General features: G+C 36.5%; 1 protein-coding gene across 1 annotated transcript; it reads right to left on the reverse strand.

Moving 5' to 3' along the window:
• Positions 1-211: 211 nt before the first annotated feature.
• Positions 212-2,699, reverse strand: LOC117928574 (geraniol 8-hydroxylase-like). Its single transcript, XM_034848491.1, has 2 exons — positions 1,771-2,699; positions 212-933 (listed from the first exon to the last, which is right to left on the reverse strand). Exons 1-2 carry the CDS (start codon positions 2,653-2,655, stop codon positions 313-315), a joined length of 1,506 nt encoding a protein of 501 aa, XP_034704382.1. The 5' UTR covers positions 2,656-2,699; the 3' UTR covers positions 212-312.
• Between the last annotated feature and the right edge of the window lie 16,800 nt (positions 2,700-19,499).

The raw sequence follows: 19,499 nt of genomic DNA on the forward strand, positions 1-19,499 counted from the left end.
CAGTCGCTATATAGAAACTTGGCGACTAGCAAAAAGTGAGGTAAACCTTTCAAACAGTTTAAGGAAAATACTGTAGAAACCACATTAAACCCAAAATAAGGGGTTAGAAAAACTAGGTGAAATTATGAAATTACAACTTAATATTAAATAGAATCACTTAAGTTAATTTATACACAAAATATGTAACTATTGAGTTTCTATCACTACCAAGTGAAAAGCTTGACAAATATATTCAACCTTTATTACCAATGGAAGGCTACAAGACCATGACTTCAATACATAGGATATTTTGTTCAAAAGAAACAGATAGAATTATGGAGAGCATTTTTCTTCTATAAATGGAATGGCGCAAAGGGGAACGACCTTTTTCAGGGTAACTCCAAACTGCTCCTTCATGTCGAGGCTCTCCGGAGTGATTCCCTGGGGAAGCTTCCAACTGAACGAATGAATAATGGAAGCTAGTACTAAATGAACCATTCTTAGACCAAGGGATATGCCTGGGCAGATTCGCTTACCTGCTCCGAATGGTAGGTATTCAAAATCTTGACCTCTAAAATCTATCTTAGAGCTCAAGAATCTTTCAGGAAGGAATGATAATGGATCCTCCCAGTATCCTGGATCTCTTGCAATAGCCCAAATATTCACTAGAACATGACTGTCCTTCGGTATGGTGAAACCACATATTTCTTGGTCATTCTTTGCCTTATATGGTAAGAGAAGAGGAGCAGGCGGATGGAGTCTCATTGTCTCTTTTACAACCGCTTGAAAATATGGCAGTCGATCAATATCTGATTCTTTTATACTTTGCCCTGGGCTAATTACCTCACTAAGCTCTATTCGAACCTTTTGCATCACATGAGGATTGCGAAGAAGTTCAGCCATTGCCCACTCGATTGTTACTGAAGAAGTATCACTTCCACCAAAGACTAGTTCCTGTAATTATTTACATATATGTTCATTTTAAGATGCCAACACAAATCTAATCACCTTATCAAAAGGTATACTGGAACTCTATAAAACTCCTAAATATATATTTATGTATATTTGTATGAAGGAAATGCAGATCCCTAGCAATTTCTTTCTTTCATGCTTCAAGTGGAACTGCAACTTGTCAGTTGCGAGCAACATAAACTTTAAGCCATAAGCCAAGTTTAAGTTGACCTTTGAGCAGGATTGGGTAAACATATTTGAAGTTGGGGATGGTCTAGAGATGACCATTTCCAACCTTAGCTCAAATTCAAGTTAGACTTAGGCTGAAGCATTAGAGAATTAGCCTTTGTCAATATGCATGCATATTGTCTTATTCAACATTATGCTGCTTAATTTATATTTTCCCTTAGCCTTCCACTTTATCTCTTAGTTGGTTTAACTTCTTTCATCCCATTGTTTCTGGATCCCTAACATTCTCAATTCGCATGACTTATTCAAATCCCCTCCTTTATTTTCACCTTATCTGAATTCGTCCTTCATGTCAACTGTGCTAAATCTTTATGTCTATGTCAAGGATGTGCTAAATCTTTATGTGTATGTCAAGGATGATCAACTAGGTCTAGTGTTAGTTTTAGAGCAGGTGGAATTTATTTAGGCTCTCCCATTGGGTTAAGATAGTTGACGTAGGTCAGAGTTTAACTTGAAGAAGATTCATTTTTCAGGCAGAGGAAGGCTACTTCCACCATTAATCCTGCTGTTACCTACTGTTCAAAGCTACCTTTTTAGCTACAAATTTACCTACATATGGAATAATAAATGCAGAACAGGGCTATGTCTTACCACAAGTAAAGTCTTGATAGTTTCAGAACTGAAATCAGAGCCATCCACTTGGCACTGATCAAGAAGCACATCCAAGAAATCATTCATGCTGGTGGTGGAACTGGAGGCTCTAAGTTTCATGCGTTCATGGATGATCCCATCAAGTATCTCATGGAGTCTTTTGTAGGATGGAACGGTGCCACGCTTCACACCTTGCAAGTCCAAACTCCGGAATATGGGAAAATAATCTGAAATGTTGGGCTTCCCAACACCCTCCATAATTCTCCACATCAGCTCCCTGAACTCCTGAGCTGACTCGAATCTTGGATCAACAAGGTCAACGGAGAACATGGTGTTTGACATCAAGTTCAAGATGGTGGCTGAGGCGAGATCGGTAATGTATACCGGTGTTCCCAAAACACAGTGTTTTGTGATGTGTTGGAGGAGTTGGTCCACTTTTTTCTGCCGCAGGTGTTGGAGTGAGTCGAGTCTCTGAGTAGTGAACAAGTGAGAAGCGCAAACTCTGCGGCGATTGCGCCACACATGGTCACCAGGGATCCAAGCAAGTGTGCATTCAGGATTAGGCATTGCCATGATAGCATCAGGAACAGGACGATCCAAGAAGTTGTCAGCATGGTTTTGGAGGATTAGTTTGGCTGTTTGAGGGGAGGAAGCGACCACGGTTGTGATGGATCCGAGGCGGAGAGAGATGAGAGGGCCGTGGGATTCCGCGAATTTTGCAAGTGAGTGGTGGGGTTTTTCACCGAGTTGAAGCAGTGAGCCCAAGATGGGAAGGCCAGTTGGACCGGGTGGTAGCTTTGCAGTGTATGATGGCAAGAGAAAGTGGCGGAGGCAGAAACAGAAGAGTGTGATGCAAAGCAGGAGCAAGGCGATTTGAAGTTCCATCTCACCGACTTTTAGACTCTTCTTCCTTCCCTCTTCTGTGTTTGAGTTCCTTTGTATTTACTTGTGGTATGTTACTTAACTCGTGATTCATATGGGTGGCGTGATCCACACGAGTGATGTATGTTAATGCATAGACTTTGGATTTAAGTATTTAATCATATATTAATTAAATATGAAAAATGAAAAACCCAACACGAGTGATCCACACGATGTTGTTGCTTTCCTCTCCTGCATCATAAGCCTCCTGATTCAATTAAATATGAAAAATGAAAAACCCAACATTGGAACAATAGAATTTGCCCCAATCTTAGAAAATTATATCATCCATCCATGCAACTTGTGCATCATCGATGTTTGAAACTCAATTCAAGCCTTGAATATTGATCTTTACAATTGGTTGGGATGTGATGTTGAGTTTGTGATATGAGGGTGTTGGAATCACCATTTGAAATTTAATTAATCCTTTCATAAATTGCAAACTGGGATGTAATTTGAACATAACAAAATCGCCACCTAAGAAAATAAAAAAGTCTAGCTTTTGTTGTTAGCTAAAAATTTTTGCAAAAGATTTTGAGAAAAGGGGATAAAATAAAAATAACCAATAAAAAAATTGTAACAAAACCTAAAGGAAATAAAGATAATACTAAGTTTTGTATTAAACCAAAAGTAGTTGTTATGGCCCAATTAAAGGATCCATAAGATCTCTCAATCTTAATTTCTATTTCTAATTAGTTTTCATTTAGTTTAGGGAATAAAGGATCTTTAGAATTAGTTTCTATTTCTATTTAGTTTAGGGAATAAAGGTTTCTATTTTATTTAGTTTCTATTTTATTCAATTTCTATTTCTATTTAGTAGCTTATATAAAATAAGGAGAGTGTAATGGAAAAGACATGAAAAAATAATCTCAATAAGAAAAACTTGTTCCCTTAAATTTACATTTTCTCCTTAGGTCATAAGAATTGGCATTAGAGCATGGTCTTAGCACCAATATTAATGACGGAAAGGTAGACTTAAAGATACTATTAAATAGTTGGACTCATAAGATAAACAAGTAGCTACCATATCAAAACTTTCGAAAATAGTTGCAACCATAAATATATAATTTAAGCACATGACTTCCAGAATAGAGGAGTCAAGTAATGGGGACAGTGCTTCAATCAATAGAAGATAACAAGCTATCACTCTCACAGTACAAACTTCTTTAAATCCAAGTATTCCAAAATCAATTTTCCAAAATTTGATGGTGAGAATCATAGAAGGTGGATTTACAAATGTGACAAATTCTTTAAAATTAATGGAATTGGGGATCTGGAGAAGGTAATATTATCTTCCTTATATTTAGAAGGAAAGGCCTTGTAATGGTTTCAAGGGTACAACTCTAGTAATAAGGAAATCAATTGGATAGAGTTTTCTATAGATGTTGTTTCTAGGTTTGTCCCTAGTATTTATGATAACACTATTAAGAAAATAACCGAATTGAAATAGGTTTCTATGGTAAGGGCATACCAATAGCAATACCAAGAGCAGTTTGAAGCATTGATGACCAAAACTAATGGGTTGTTGAAAAAAAATTTATTTAATGTTTTATTAGTGGCTTAGAAGAGGTAATTAAAAATCAAGTCACAATGTTTCGACCGAACACACTAACCTAAACCATCGGGTTAGCCTTGTTGTAGGAAGGGACAATGGAGGCAATTCTTAAGGAAGTCAAGGACTCTAATGAAAGTTAAGGGGAAGCGACATGTGAAGCAAAAAAATGATATCAGGGAGGAAGATCTTGTGGTCTTAATTAATGCCATATTTAGTTCAGTGTCTCATTAGACCATGAGGATCCATGGCAACATCAAGAAGAAGCTTGTAACTAAACTAATTGACTCAAGAAGCACCCATAACTTCCTTGATCCTATAGTGGCCAAAAGAACAAGATGCTCAATATAAACTACTAACCCCATGAAAGTGGTAGTGGCAGATGGAACTAGAATTACTAGTGATGCAAGTTGTAAGCAATTGACATGGAACATGTAAAGGAAGGAATTTTATGAAAATTTGAGGCTCATACCTTTAGGTGAATGTGATATGGTATTAGGAATTCAATGGCTAGCTGAATTGGGACCCATATTATGGGATTTCAAGAATTTGATAATGAAATTTATTGTTGATGGAAGGAAATTCATGTTATGAGGTGCGATTATAGGTCCCACCAAGTTAGTTTCAACATATCAAATTCAAAAGGATTTATCCATTACGTATTCAAGGCCTTTTGTTCTTCTTGTCTTCTGTTATTTTGGCACAAATCTTTTTGGTTCTTAAAAAGAAACAGTTTGAGAAGGTTCAATTGTCCGAAATGAATTTCTAGATCCGCGGATTTATCAACATCAAGTTCGTAAAAAGAACCAAATTCTTGTTGGCAATTATGTATGATCAAAAAAAAAAAAAATTATGAAAAGCCTTTTTCTTCTTTATATTCTTTTTCTACCAGATGTCGGGAATTAATTGTACCGCATTCCTATACATAGTATGTATATTGTGAAGAAGATTATTTGACTTTACCCCTTCTCTTTTTTTTTTTTCAATCTAAATTGGAGTGGTGTGACTGTGTCACTATTGCCAGATTTAAATGTCAATGTCATAGAATGCATTAATAGTTTTCTATTAGAATAATAGAATCCAATTCGACTAGATACTAGACATAAGTAAGCGTAGAATATAAAGCAAAGGATAAATGAAATGAGGGAAACAAATGATTCTAGGAAGGGTTATTCGTCTTCCTAGTCTTCCACACAAGAAAGGAATTTTCCACATCCCTTTCTTGTGTCGAAATAATAATGATCCTCGACACCTTCGTCAAAAATTCCTATTCTTAGTTTAGATTTTTTTCTAGGTTTACAGTTCAAATTTTCTCTATACAAGGGAATGAGGAAAATAGAGTTGAAAAACAATAGGGCAATTATTTAATGTCTCTTACATTGGTCCAACTCGTTTCCATAAGATGCAACATGGAAAGATGCTTACAAGATTCAACAAAAATTTCAGTCTTAGCCTTAAGGATAATGCTTCGTTTGATGGAGAAGGGAATGTTATGTCCCAATTAAAGGATCCATAGGATCTCTCAGCCTTAATTTATATATCTAATTAGTTTCTATTTAGTTTAGAGAATAAATGATCCTTAAGATTAGTTTCTATTTTATTTAATTTAATTTATATTTTATTCAATTTCTATTTTTATTTAGTAGTCTATATAATATAAAGAGATTGTAATGGGAAAAACAGAAAAATAATCTCAATAAGTAAAATTTGTTTTCTCAAATTTGCATTTCTCCTTGGGTCATAAGAATAGTTTGAGCATCGAATGATTGAACTCTGTTTGAGACCTACCAACATTGAAACCCCTATTTGACTCCTTAGAAACTATCATAAAATAAAGAAAACAAAATTTTGAATCCTTTTGTTTCCAATATAATAATAAAAAAAATATCAAACAAAAACAAACAATGATAATCAAATGATAATAAACTTTTGGTTTCTTTTCTTTTCCCTTATTTTCTAGGCATCCAAATAGACTTTGAACACATTACAAAAAAAAAAAAAAAACATAGATATTGTAATTTCTTGTTATTGCTAAAGTGGGAAGGAAAAGAGTGAGGTTTGGACAATAAATAAAGACCACGACCACTTGTTGGGATAAAGTAGATTTCTCTTGTACAAAAAGAGAGACCCATAAGGCTACTAATAAGAAAGCATTACTCTCATACAAAAAGGGAGACAAAGAAGGCAACTTATAAGAAGACACTTAAAAGAAGGTAATGACCATTATATAGCAGGAGAATGAAAAGCTAATGTAGAAATGTAGAATAACAAACCTTAGTAGGTAAGTAGTATTTCAAAAAGGTGTCTTCACGAAAGGAAATTAATATAAAAAAAAACAAAAAAAAGAGACATGGAAGGTCATTTAAAGGAAGGTTATAAGAAAAGTCAATGCACAAAATAGGTAGGAAGTTCGCGTATGAAAAGACATCTTCTACATTATAAATGTGAAAAGATTATAAATGTAGAATAATGGATATGTATGTAGTATTTGAGAAAGGTATCATCAACCTAATGAAAGGAAATTAAATTTTATTTACATAGTATATGAATAGGCATCTTCCACATTATAAATGGAAATTAAATTCTTTATAGGATATTTTTGGGCAGAAATGTTTTATAAGCTCTCGGACTTTTATAATATGATATAGATATAGATAAACATGTACAGTGAATGAGATAAAGCTAAAGTTCATCAAAATATAAGGAAATTATTTTATGTGGACGTAGCCAATCATATAAAAGATCTGCACATCTCTTTTCTCTCTGATATCATTATTAAGGCTATAAAATATAGGAAAATGACATGATAAGGCCTTAGTCGGTATACCTAATATCCGCACCAGATTTGCAAATGGTTGGTGATATTTCTGACGTACGTACAATCCTAAAGAAAAACAATTTAAAATTGAAGACCAATCCGCTTCCAAAACTTGTGAGGGAAGTTGTGGTTTTTAATTTTTATATTTGAAATTTTATTATTCTTGTTAAGTGAGGTCCTCTCACAAAAATGTCACATTAAGACGAGGGTCCTTTAGTCTTTAGGAGGCCCCCACCAGGGCCTAAAAGTCGGATGAGTGAACCATCCGCGCCTACACACTCACTCACCAGTCACCACCATTTAGGCACCACGTCAGAAATATCACCAACCATTTGCAACTGCCACTGACTTTTGCTATGATGAAAGGTCATTATGAGGAGGCCATAATCAATCATATAAAATATATTTCTACACCAACCTCTCTTTTCTATTTTTACTGCCATTAGTATTGAATTACGTCTCACTTCGTTGATTTCCTATCAATGATATGAATAAAATATATATAAATCTCTTTCTAATGTTCCATATATCTAACAAAATTAAGCCCATCACCCAAGTAAAGTCTCAAAATTGATAAGAAGGATATCACATTTATAATATACTGGAAATGCCTTTTGCTAGGTAATTTTTTTTTTAAAAAAACCTGAAATCCATGTTGGATTTCCCTTTGTTTTCCCCAAATTGGAGTCGTTTTCACATTCCCAACTTCGTCCCTCACTTCCGCCCAAAGAATGCCCTAATCCTCAGTCCCAATCTTGTTATCTCTCGAGCTCGTGTTTCCCGGCCTTCTGATTTTAGGTGTAGGCAATGGAGTTTTTCATCTCTATTGATCCATTAGCGTCGACGATCACAACTGGATTTGGGCTCTGTGGCAAAGTAGTTGATAGGTGAGGTTAGTAGGTTGATCAATTTCATTTTATGCTTCATTTCGGCTATCCGGACCATTTGATTTCAGCCCAAATACATTGCCCTAATTTATCTCGCCATTTCAGTTTGCCATATATTATGCCCTGATCGATCCCCACCAGCGGTGCCCTCTGTGGTGAGCATTGTTGGATATTTGATGTTAGGTGGGACTTTGTGGAGGTGGCATTGCTGTCTGAATTGAGGAGGGAGGTTCTCTAAGCATAAGGTAAAACGTTTTGAGATATATATTTAGCGTTATTTCAAACCAGATTAGGATCAAAACCTATAAGGTATACTCCCTTGTGAGGGTCACCCATGATATGATGTTAAGTTACTTTCTTAAAAGCTTTATCTACTACAATATAGACACAAATATACTAGCCTAGCATGTGTACGTGACAGTTACCAACAAATTCAATTAACCTGATAAAAATAGAAGAAAATAGGATATAGAAACTGGGTATTGACAATTATATTCTCAACTCTGTTGATAAACAAAATAAACCAACCAGTCAGAGCTTGGCATAGTTGTGTAACTGGGGCTAATCAAGTAGTTATAGAAAAAAGGGAGATGATCCAATTTATCGCTCTGCTGACAAAATGACCCCTGAGCAGGAGCCTGCAAAGAGTGGAAGCCATTTGCCATGGATAGAGGACACTGAGCGGTGGGTACTAGAGGTTTATGTTCCTTCTCCTTCCTTTCCTGCCCAACCACCTTCTTCAAGCTCCATTGAAAGAGAGAAAAATGAGAAATTATGAAGCCGTTGATACTGTTATACAAGTCATATTGGACTGCCTATAAAAGAAAGATAAAAGTAAAGAGTCCTATTGGACTAGAAGCATTAGTGAGAAATCATAAGTATGATTGCTTTTCTCACCACCGCCTCCTTGTCTTTGCCCAATAAGAGGTCAAAAAGCAACATATGTTTACTGGTTATATTTTTTCTATTTTTTTCCCCTTGCATTAGTGCAGACATATTTTTCCTCCGTTGGTTGAAATCAAATCTTTCAGCATTATATTAACTTCATCGTGTGGCAGTCTAGTTAAGTACGATAGTTCGTATGTTAACTTTCTTCAATAAAACCCAAGTTATGGTGACCCTATAGTATGAGATATTGTGGGCTACTTAGTATGTGTAGATAGATTATCATTTCCAACTTCATGAAATCTGTAGCTAACATGAATATAAGTGGTAAATAAAGAAACAAATCAGTTGAATTGATTCAAAACACTAACCACATAGCCATCATATGTCCATTTATGAGTGTCAAAAGTAACTGTTATGTTCCCATTGGGATTCAGAGGGTCATAGCAGTATGCAAAAATAGAGAAAGAGTCAACCAATTTGTGAAAAAAAAATAATAAGTGAAGTAACAAAAGGAAAAGTATATGTATAAATGATTTATTATATACTTGACATGGCGACTAATAATAATGTCAACTTCAAAGCCAAAGGCCACATGGGAGAGAAGATCAACCCCATTTTCTATAATATGCATAATTGATTGTTCTATAATATGAAATTTGTGCTATGTTTGTATAGGTTGATGGACGCAACTAATATGATATATTGTTACATTTTTGTGGGAGGCAAACTTGTCCAAAAAAATGATGGGCAATGGGAATACGTGGGTGGAAGAAGCAAAGGTATTCACATATATAAAGGAATGTCATTTGAAGAATTCACCAAAAATATCTTAGAGAAATTCGACATCTCCTTTTATGCAATGAAGATGCACTACACCCTCAAGTTCAACCCCAGAGTCATCCAAGATTTAGAAGATGAGGATGACTTGGATAACGTGGTTTCCCACAGTGATGACTTTGCAAATGTATACCTAGTAGACTTACCCTGTGTGGAAGCCATTGAAGCAATACAAAATTGGCAATTGGGTAATGGACTTTAACATGAATGTCTGTTTAAAATATTGTGAATATCACTTTTACGCATCACGTAGTTTAATTATGTTAATGTATGTAAATGCAAAGGTCCATCTACGCCGTTTCCTTCCTCTAATGCATCATGCGATGCAATTCCTAATACTATGATGCTATCAAGAGGTTTTGCGTCGCGTTATGCAGATAGTGAGTACACCTCTTTGGAATCGATTCGTTTTCATGAGGCAATATTAGGGTCGGGACATACATTTAAAAATGCTAAGGAGTTTCGCAACGCAATTTACCAGATGTCATTAGGTGGAAGGTTTCAATACAAGTACAAGAAAAATTCCCCTACGGTTGAGGTTGTCCTTGGAAGATAACAACTCACGTTGTACAGGGAAATGTCATCTTGCGAGTTCATACTTACCAAGTGAATCATAATCATATAGCTCAGGATGAGTGTTCATCTAAGGTCAAGGTTTCTTCAAAGAGAGACGCGACTGTTGTTGAAGATGTGTTTAGAACCACTCCAAACTATCTTCCCCATCAAATTTGTAAGGATTTTGAACGTGATCATGGAGTTCAATTGACATATAACCAAGCATGGCACCTTAAAGAGAAGGCAAAAGAGTGCATATATGGAGCTCCACGTGAGTCTTACACGTTTGTCCCTTGGTTATGCCATAGGCTAAGGGAAATCAACCCCGACACAATTGAAGAGTACACTTCCGATCAAGGTCACTTCATGCAATTGTTCATTGCCCATGCATTTTCAATTCAAGGGTTCATCAAGGGGTGTCGATCAGTATTGGCTATTGATTCTTGCCATCTAAGCGGACCATATAAGGGAGCTCTTTTTTCCGCCATTGCATATGATGCAGATGATGGAATGTTCCCTCTTGCCCTTGGTGTGGTCAGTTCAGAAAATTATGAGGATTGGTATTGGTTTTTGGAGAAATCAAAAGGGGGTCTTAGATGGTAAAGAAGTTGTTATTATATCTGATAGACATCAAGGAATCTTACGTAGTGTTTCCGAGTTGTTCGGGATAGGAAATCATGCATATTGTTATCGACATGTTAAGGAAAACTTTTCTAGCTTCTTGAATAAGTAAAACATTAGAGGAAAGAAAGGGAAAGAAGATGCTTTGTTACTTCTAGACAGCATTGCATATGCTAGGTTGGAGATAGACTACAACGAGGCATTTGAAAAACTTGTGCGCTTCAATGACAACCTCGGTAAATGGGTTGCGGAAAACAATCCGGAACATTGGGCAATGTCAAAGTTTCTAAAAAAACGATGGGATAAAATGACAAGTAACATTGTAGAGTCCTTCAATGCGTGGTTAAGAGATGAGCGTCACTAAACAATTTATACGTTATTGTTAATGCACATGGATAAGCTTGTAGCCATGTTGGACACCCATATGCGTGGTACACAAAAGTGGAAGAGCGTGGTTGGACCAAAAACCGAAGAGAAGCTAATGTCAAATATCATGAGGTCTGGTCCGATTAGTGTGTTGCCATATTTGAGGGGGACGTTTAAGGTGTTTACCGGGGAGGTTAATTTGGTTGTCGATATCAATCAACATACGTGTACTTGCATGACATGGCAAATGTTCGGCTTGCCATGTTCACACGTATGTGTTGTCATCCGCACACTCAGACACGATGTGTATGACTATATTGACCCATGTTTAAATGTCTCCACCCAACATTTTATTTACTCAGGCCAGTTTCAACCATTACCAACACACAATATGCCGAAAGTTTGTGAGGATGGGAGTTTGCAACAATATGCCGACAACTTCTTTTTTGCTCTCCAACCCCCTCATGTGAGACGTCCTCCAGGAAGACCCCGCCAAAGACACATTGAGTCACAGTTTACTCATAAGAGAGCAATTCATTGCTCTCGATGCAATGGCATAGGTCACAACCGCTCTAAATGCAATAATCCGTTGTCGTGACATGTGGCTTTTTTTTTTGCTTGTACGATTCTCATACTTTGTATCAGCCCATACATTCTATTGTAGGGTATATGGTATGGTATTATTGTTTTTCGTTCCTATGTATTGGCCTGGTTATAGGCATGATGCACTATCTTGTTATTTTCATGATTTATAGTTGCTTTGCTTAACCTACTTAATTGAAAGTGCAATTTGAATGTGGTTTATTTTAAGTTGTTATTTAATTCCTTCAGTATGTCTATATTATCAAGCATTTGTGGTTCCACCTACTAAAAAATGTCTTTCTATTTGTCTTCAATGAGATATACTTGTTACACACATTGTAAGCATTGCAGTTATTATCTTGTAATTTATATGATCTGTTGGTAGTAGCATAGTACTTCACACACGTGTTGCACCCAAACTGTTAGCGCTTTCCTCAAATGGTTTTTTTATTTATTTTATTTATTTTTACCTTATACATCTGAATATGGTATAACCTTACCAAATTTATCCAACTGATTAATGGTACGAATAGTGAAATGACCTTTCCCTTTATTATTAGTCTCTCCAGGTCATCGATACTATAGCACCCTTTGGAAGTTACCGGTTATTCTAAGGTTCAAACCTCCAACAATAAATTCATTCTTTAATGGCCACTATGGAGGTATTGCATTATTTCTTCGTTATTATTTTTCATAACTTATTTTGGATACTTGATATTTTAACCTACTTAACACAATTACTTGTTATGGGTCTTACATATTCATTATCACAGAAACATCCAGTTGTAAATTATTCATCCACATTATTTTGTTTGTTAGTTCATTCAATTGTATTTCTTTTTGCACCACGTTTATGTATTCATATTGTCTTTGTTATTTTTATGTTGATTACTAAAATGCATGTGTAAGATAGTAATTATGTCATACACTTTTAATGCAGCCCACAAGATTATTCACATGTTGTTCATCTTCGAGATTCTTAAAACTATGCAATAGGCTGCCAGTTGATAAATTGGAAGTTGTTCGAACCTTCAGTTTGGAGGTCTTCTCAACTTAAATTGCAAGGAGATACGACATAATATATGTCTATGGCTGATCGACCATTTTAACGTTGGCTTCAGACGCATAGACATATCATCCGACAAAAGCTATGATTTGACTACTGCAGATGTTGGCCTTGTATTTGGCCTCCCAACAAGCGGACGGATTCTACAAATTGCATCAACCCCGTCTGAGCATCCGTTCGGTACACTCAACACTTGTGAGGAGAGGCTCCTCAACTTACTTGTCGGGGAGGAGTTCCGTAGATGCTTCCTTTACTACGCATGTGCGATAATATTGGCGCCAATGTCAAGGATAGTTGGATGCCGAAACTTATGGCATACCATCCATGAAGATGGTTTTCGAAACGATGTCAACTGGGGCCAATTTGTTGTTGACCAGCTGGTTGAGGGTATTAGACGATTTAAACAACGGAATAGTGTTTGGGTACATGCTTGCATCCTCTTCCTCCAGGTATTGCCCTTCTTTTACATTGATAACTTGGTCACTTTTAAATTGTTCACATCACTACCATCAAGTAACGAATCCACATATGTTTATTTCCATTGTGCAGCTCCACTACGTAATTAAATTCAAGATTCCTTCGGTTCATGTTCCCATGACAGTGCCCCTCCTCTTCGCATGGTCAGATGAGTTGATAAATGAGCGCTTAGCTGCTAAGATCAGTTAGTTTGGTAGTTTCGGACATGGCGAGGTAGCCATTTACTCTACATTCATTTTGTTATGTAATTTGATGACATGGAAATTGAATACCTTGAAGGTTTATACGATCTTAATTTGCGTCATGAAATCAATTGTAGGGGTTTGATAATTCGTCACCGCCCCGTACACATGTGGAGTCTGAGAGTGGCCCCACAAGTAGTCATGTACGGATACTGTTTGTTACTTTACGAATTAACACCGTCTGAATGCCATTACAATTAGGTTTACTGACTACATTGTTTTAAATCATTGGTTATAAATATTTTCTTCAATATTTTTATTGTAATTTATGTGCAAGCTATTCGTTAACATGTCACAGGAACTATTGGAGAAATACTATGCAGCAGAACACGCAATAAATGCATATCAAAAGGGCATTCAACAACAGCTTGGCATCATGCATGGTTTGATGCATACATTGGATGGCCGAAAAGAATGAAGTTGACCTTCGTCTGCTGCTAGTCACTCAAGCTATGCAACCCATGAATTTTCGGAGCCCGAACCGCATTCATACTATGGCAGAGATGACATGTCATCCCATGGCACTGAAGAGTGAAGACGTACCTGACACACCAATTCGGCATCCATCAGTTATTGGTAATAGTATGGGGGACATTCATTACTGCATGAATGTGTACATAATAACTCATATTATATTACTCTTCATTACGAATTAACTGTTGTTACTCCAAACTAACAGCTGATGAAGAAGAAGTCGTTTTTGAACAGTTGCCTTTGTGTTCTATGGTTGTGGCCCCATCTGATAGGAGTGGGAGGCCACGAAGAGTGTGTCGGTTGGCTCCTAATCTATTGTCGCCATTCATAGTGCAACCACAAACCCGTCAGTCTGCCATCAAGATGGACCTCAAACAAGCAGCTGCAATTGTTTTTGATGGGGACTTGGACCTAAGGTTTGACATAGCATATAATACGCCACTTTCAAATGTATTCACCTCCACATATTTGGTATTACCCTAATATTTATGGTTTTGTTGACAGTGAGGAACTTGTTTCAATGCATGACACAAGTTTAAGCATAGACAACCTCGCCTCTTTCTAAGGAGACAACTGGATTGGCAATCATGTTAATATATCAATTTCTCCATTACTTTGCAATATTTTTAATTTAATATTCATGCAGAATCTTGTCATTAGTGGCTTTGAATATTGCTTACATATTAATCACTTCTTGTCTTAGGCCGTGGATGCGTATTGTAGAATGTTGCAATTCGACGATGTATCAAGGACCAAACTCTTTCTTTCGCCATACATAGCTATAATGGAGGGCTTTGATGGACACTACAATTCAATTATTTGTTGTTATAACATGTTAAGAAGTTTCCCTACCCTTTAAAGCTTAAACTTTTTTCATATCATATGCAGGAAATGGTCATGCGTTCCAATGCCAAACATTTGATGCACGATGTAGTAATTGGCCGTTTTGAGGCATATTTGTATCCCTTAGATGTTTCGTATCAAAATGTTAATGAGGCCAGCTTAAATGCATTGTTCGAGGTTTCTACACTTGTCATCTCCTTCACCCAATATATGTTGTAATCCATTCTGAGTGGCATCATGCAGGTCTACTTACCGGTTTTTCTCAAAAACCATTGGACGCTTTATGTTTATGACTTGCCTAACAAACGAATCCAGCTCTTGGATTCTCGACCAGGAAGGAGAAGGAGCTGGATGAGTGGGATACAACAAAATTTGGTAAAGTAGTTGTTAGTTCCGTAATCTTTATTGCTTCCATTGTACCTAAGATGGGAAGTTTGAATGCATCTACATTCATTATTTAAGGCCAAGGTTGTTCTATGGCTTGTTGCCTACAAGAAACAAATGGTGGATGTAGACTTGAAGATGTTCTGTTTTGTCATGCCAGATGTACCAAGTCAACCAAATGAGTTAGTGTTTACTTTGCAATCCGTGACTAGATTTAAATTTGATTGCAAGTCAATTTATGTATATTATCGTTGCCATGTCACACCTAATAAATAATTACCCGTTACTTTGTGTGTTAGCAATGACTGCGGAGTTGTTATGAAATTCATGAACAACTGGTCAAATGGAGGACTCTAGAAATCCATCGATGTGGTATGTCCGTACACAGTTTTAATATACCATGATTATATCAAAGTTGCATTCCATGGCCAAAATATTTAACATTTCCTAATATGCCTTTTAAACATTAATGAATGCAGGGCAAGATTAAGAAGTATAGATTGAAGATATAGGGGAGATTGTTGCTTTCCTCACATAATGCACATCGACATCGCTTTCTCGTGGATTGATGGACACTATTAAATTGGTTGTGCCAAGGATATTTTCAATTGATTGTACATTATTTTGTCAAACCTAACTATTTTCAATGTATTGCATATAAAAGTTAGTGATGAATTCACATCTAAGGTTAACAACAGTACGATTCATGTTTAGACCAAACAAGTTAAGCATTCAAAAGCCCTTGACTTCAAAAGTATTCACAAATGAAATTGGGATTGATACTTCAAATATATACATTATACAAAATTGCATAAGAATAGGAGTCGTACTTTGATTGGTCATTGCATGGATCAAACATTGCTACTTCAGTTTACATTTTTTACTTAAATCACATCTTATTTCGAACACATCCTCCATATTCCTTCACCGGTCTGCATGGTACATTGAGTGGCCATAGAGGTCACAGTTAGCTATTTTATGGTAAAGGCACGTCGCCCGGAGATCGACCGGTTAATGATCGGGAAAGAGTACCTGGTTGAACGGTTCATAAACCATTTCCCGGTCGACCTGTGTTATAGAACATGCACTCGACCAGTAGTCAACCGGTTATTGACTGAACCATTACCGGCCAGGGGGTGCACTCGATCGGGAACAAACAACCATTGGATGAGAGAGAGTGTAAAAACACACTCTCGACCTGTATTTGACCGGTTTGCGACCGGCACACGACTGGTAGACCTGCGTCCTTGACCTGGAACAAACAACCATTGGGAGAGAGAGTGTGTAAAAAACACTATCTCAACCGATATTTGACTGGTTGTCGACCGTCACACGATCGGGAGACCTGCGTCCTCGACCGGGAACAAACAGCCATTGGGAGAGAGAGAGAGAGAGTATGATGAGCACTCTTCGACCGATGGTCAACCGGTCGAAGTGATCCAGTCGACCGGTTAAACAACCGGTCGCGCGGACCTTCGACCAGTCGACCTAATTTGTCCAAATCACATACTCTCTGTAATAATGGACTTGTTTTTATTATTTAAAGAACTAATTATATAAGTATACAATTTTAAAAAATATAATAAGGTAAAATCATTTTCACAAGTTGAGTTTTGTAATATAAAATTATGGTTAAAAAAAAATATAATTAAAATTAATTTAAATTTGATATATATTTAAATTATTTAAGTATCAGCTAAATAATTTATTAAATTTAATTTGTTTTATTTACTTCTTTTTTGCTATTTTGCCTCTATATATATTATTTATTTTTAAATTTAATAAATTATTCGCAAAATTATGTTAATTTTGAATGTAAAGTTTAAATAATCGCAAAATATATAAATTTTCAAAGTGAATAGTTTAGTTGAATATTTTTTTTTCCAATTTTTATTGTTTATTTTTAAAAATTAGAACATAATAGTAATTCGTATATATTATTAAAACTGTTCATTTCAGCCAAAGGAACCCCACTTTCTTCCCCTCCAAATGGTGCTGCTTACCATGCTGTTCATTTTTGTATATGAAGCATGATTAAGTACAACACTTATCAAGGTGTTTCAATTCATACTTGAAATTTTATTTTATTACACTAAAAGTTTAAAAGTCAAACTAAAAAACAAAACTTTAGAATATCATATTTGAAAATTAATCACTTTTTTATACTAATCTTTTTCATCGCTCTCATAACTTCCAATTTTTTTAAAAAAATATATTTTGTTATGCTAATATTTTTGTTAATTTTCTTTGAATATTAGAGTTTTATTACTTTTAATAAATTCTTAACAAATTTATTTTTTAAATAAATTGTCATAATGAAGTCCATACAATTTTAAAATTACGTATATAAATAATATTAAATTGTATGTCAGTTTCTTTAGTTGATGGTTTTAGTGGAAGATACCATTTCCCCCTTACTTTTAATAAGAATAAAAGCATATTTTCTATGATTTTTTTGTATTAATATCTTCTCTGTTTTTTTCTTTTCTATTTTTTATAATAACCTGTTTTATCAAATAAGTTAAAATTATTTGTCCAAATAATTTAATTTAATTAGACTTGTTTGATTATGTCTTGAGAGGTGTCATATTTGCTAAAATATTAAGTTTCTATACCTAAAAAAAATAAAGTTAAGCTCACCATTTTTACATGAGGCAAATCATAATTTTAATTGCAAAATAAAATGTTACCATCAATTGAAAACAAATCAATTACAAATGAAAGTTAAATTCATTTTCATTTAATTGTTATAGATTATATGAATTCCAATAGACAAATCAACTCTCACAATTTTCAAGCCAAAGCGACTGTTCGGCTTGTGACTTACAGAGGCAGTCAACCACTGGTGGACCAGTCGAGCTATTGGTGGGGTTGTCTTTTGCAATACCCTGCACAATATTTTGACAATCTTAGGCTTCAAGGGTTTTGGGTATTCAGCTTGGGAAACCTACTTTCAACGACATTGTAACTATTTCATGGATTCGGAGTGGGTTTCGAAGGGTGCAGACTGATATTTGGGATGTCGGTTGTGTGTATTGGAAGGCCTCCTCATTCAATGCACGTCATAGGCGGTTTCTCACATGTTCCCGCGCGCCAATCCGCTTAGCTTGGGTTTGTTATCACTTTGATATGCTTCTTTATTTCTCTACCACCCTCGTCCCCTTTAGTTTGACTCTCTAATGGCGCCTAGGAGAGATACGACTGCCTCTATGGGACAGGGCAAGCGGCCTGTTGAGCCATCTAAGCCCGGTGAGGCGGAGGCTCGTCGAAAGGCGAGGTTTGACACCGACCTTTTCACTTCCATGGAGGAATATCTAAGGTACAAGCAGAAGTTTGCCCAAAGGAAGGTTGTTCCAGGGAGAAATATTAATTTCTCCCAACTACAACATTTCGGCTTTGACGGACTATTCGCACGTATGGGGTGGCTGCCCTTAGTGACTATTTCAGAGTCGATATTTTCGACATTAGTGAGGGCATTCTATTCACGAGTGACATATGGACATGGAGGTCCGATTGTTTCGACCGTTAGAGGTGTGCAGATCAAGCTTGACCCGGAAAACATATGCTGCATTTTAGACATCGCTCAAGTAGGACTCAAGGTCTATGAGTCTAAGGCTTGGCCCACTCTGGCGGGTTTCGAGCCTAGAGAGGCAATATAGAGGATGTGCGGCCTTGATGATGCGCAAGGGATGGGCAAACCATCAGCACATAGCCCAATAGTGAGATGTCGCATCCTTCACCACATGATCCTGTACATTCTCTTGCCACAAGGTGGCCACCGAGATGAGTTCTCCTATCTCGAGGCATTTCTCATTGATTCTATTATGACGGGGAGACGAATTGACGTTGGATATGTGATGATGATGCACATGATGGCATGCTGCGAGAGTTCCACACGCGTTCTCCCCTATGGATGCTTTTTGACACGAGTATTTAAGGATGCGGGGGTTGATTTGAGTAGGGAGCAGGACTTTGAGGCCACGAGTAGTTATGATACATATGATGAGCAATCGTTGGGCCGTATGAAGTTTGAGAAGGGCCCCGATGGATCATGGATTAAGAAAGTGGAGCGACTAGTAGCACATCCTAGGGGACAGAGAGAGGTGCATCCTGCCGTTGAGGAGGAGGCCGAGATTCGGGAGATGGAGGGTGGGGTCGCCCCTCAGAGAGATTATGAGCATACACAGATTGAGTTTGATATCCATCCACAGCAGTC

This window comes from Vitis riparia, chromosome 2 (assembly GCF_004353265.1).
Source record: "Vitis riparia cultivar Riparia Gloire de Montpellier isolate 1030 chromosome 2, EGFV_Vit.rip_1.0, whole genome shotgun sequence".
Lineage (NCBI taxonomy): Eukaryota > Viridiplantae > Streptophyta > Magnoliopsida > Vitales > Vitaceae > Vitis > Vitis riparia.

Bases quoted from the DNA above. Each gene is read 5' to 3' on its own strand.
- LOC117928574 (XM_034848491.1), bottom strand. From the start codon at position 2,655: ATGGAACTTCAAATCGCCTTGCTCCTGCTTTGCATCACACTCTTCTGT. The intron at 934-1,770 runs GTAAGACATAGC...AAATAATTACAG, and splicing joins CTATCAAGACTTTACTTGTG to GAACTAGTCTTTGGTGGAAG.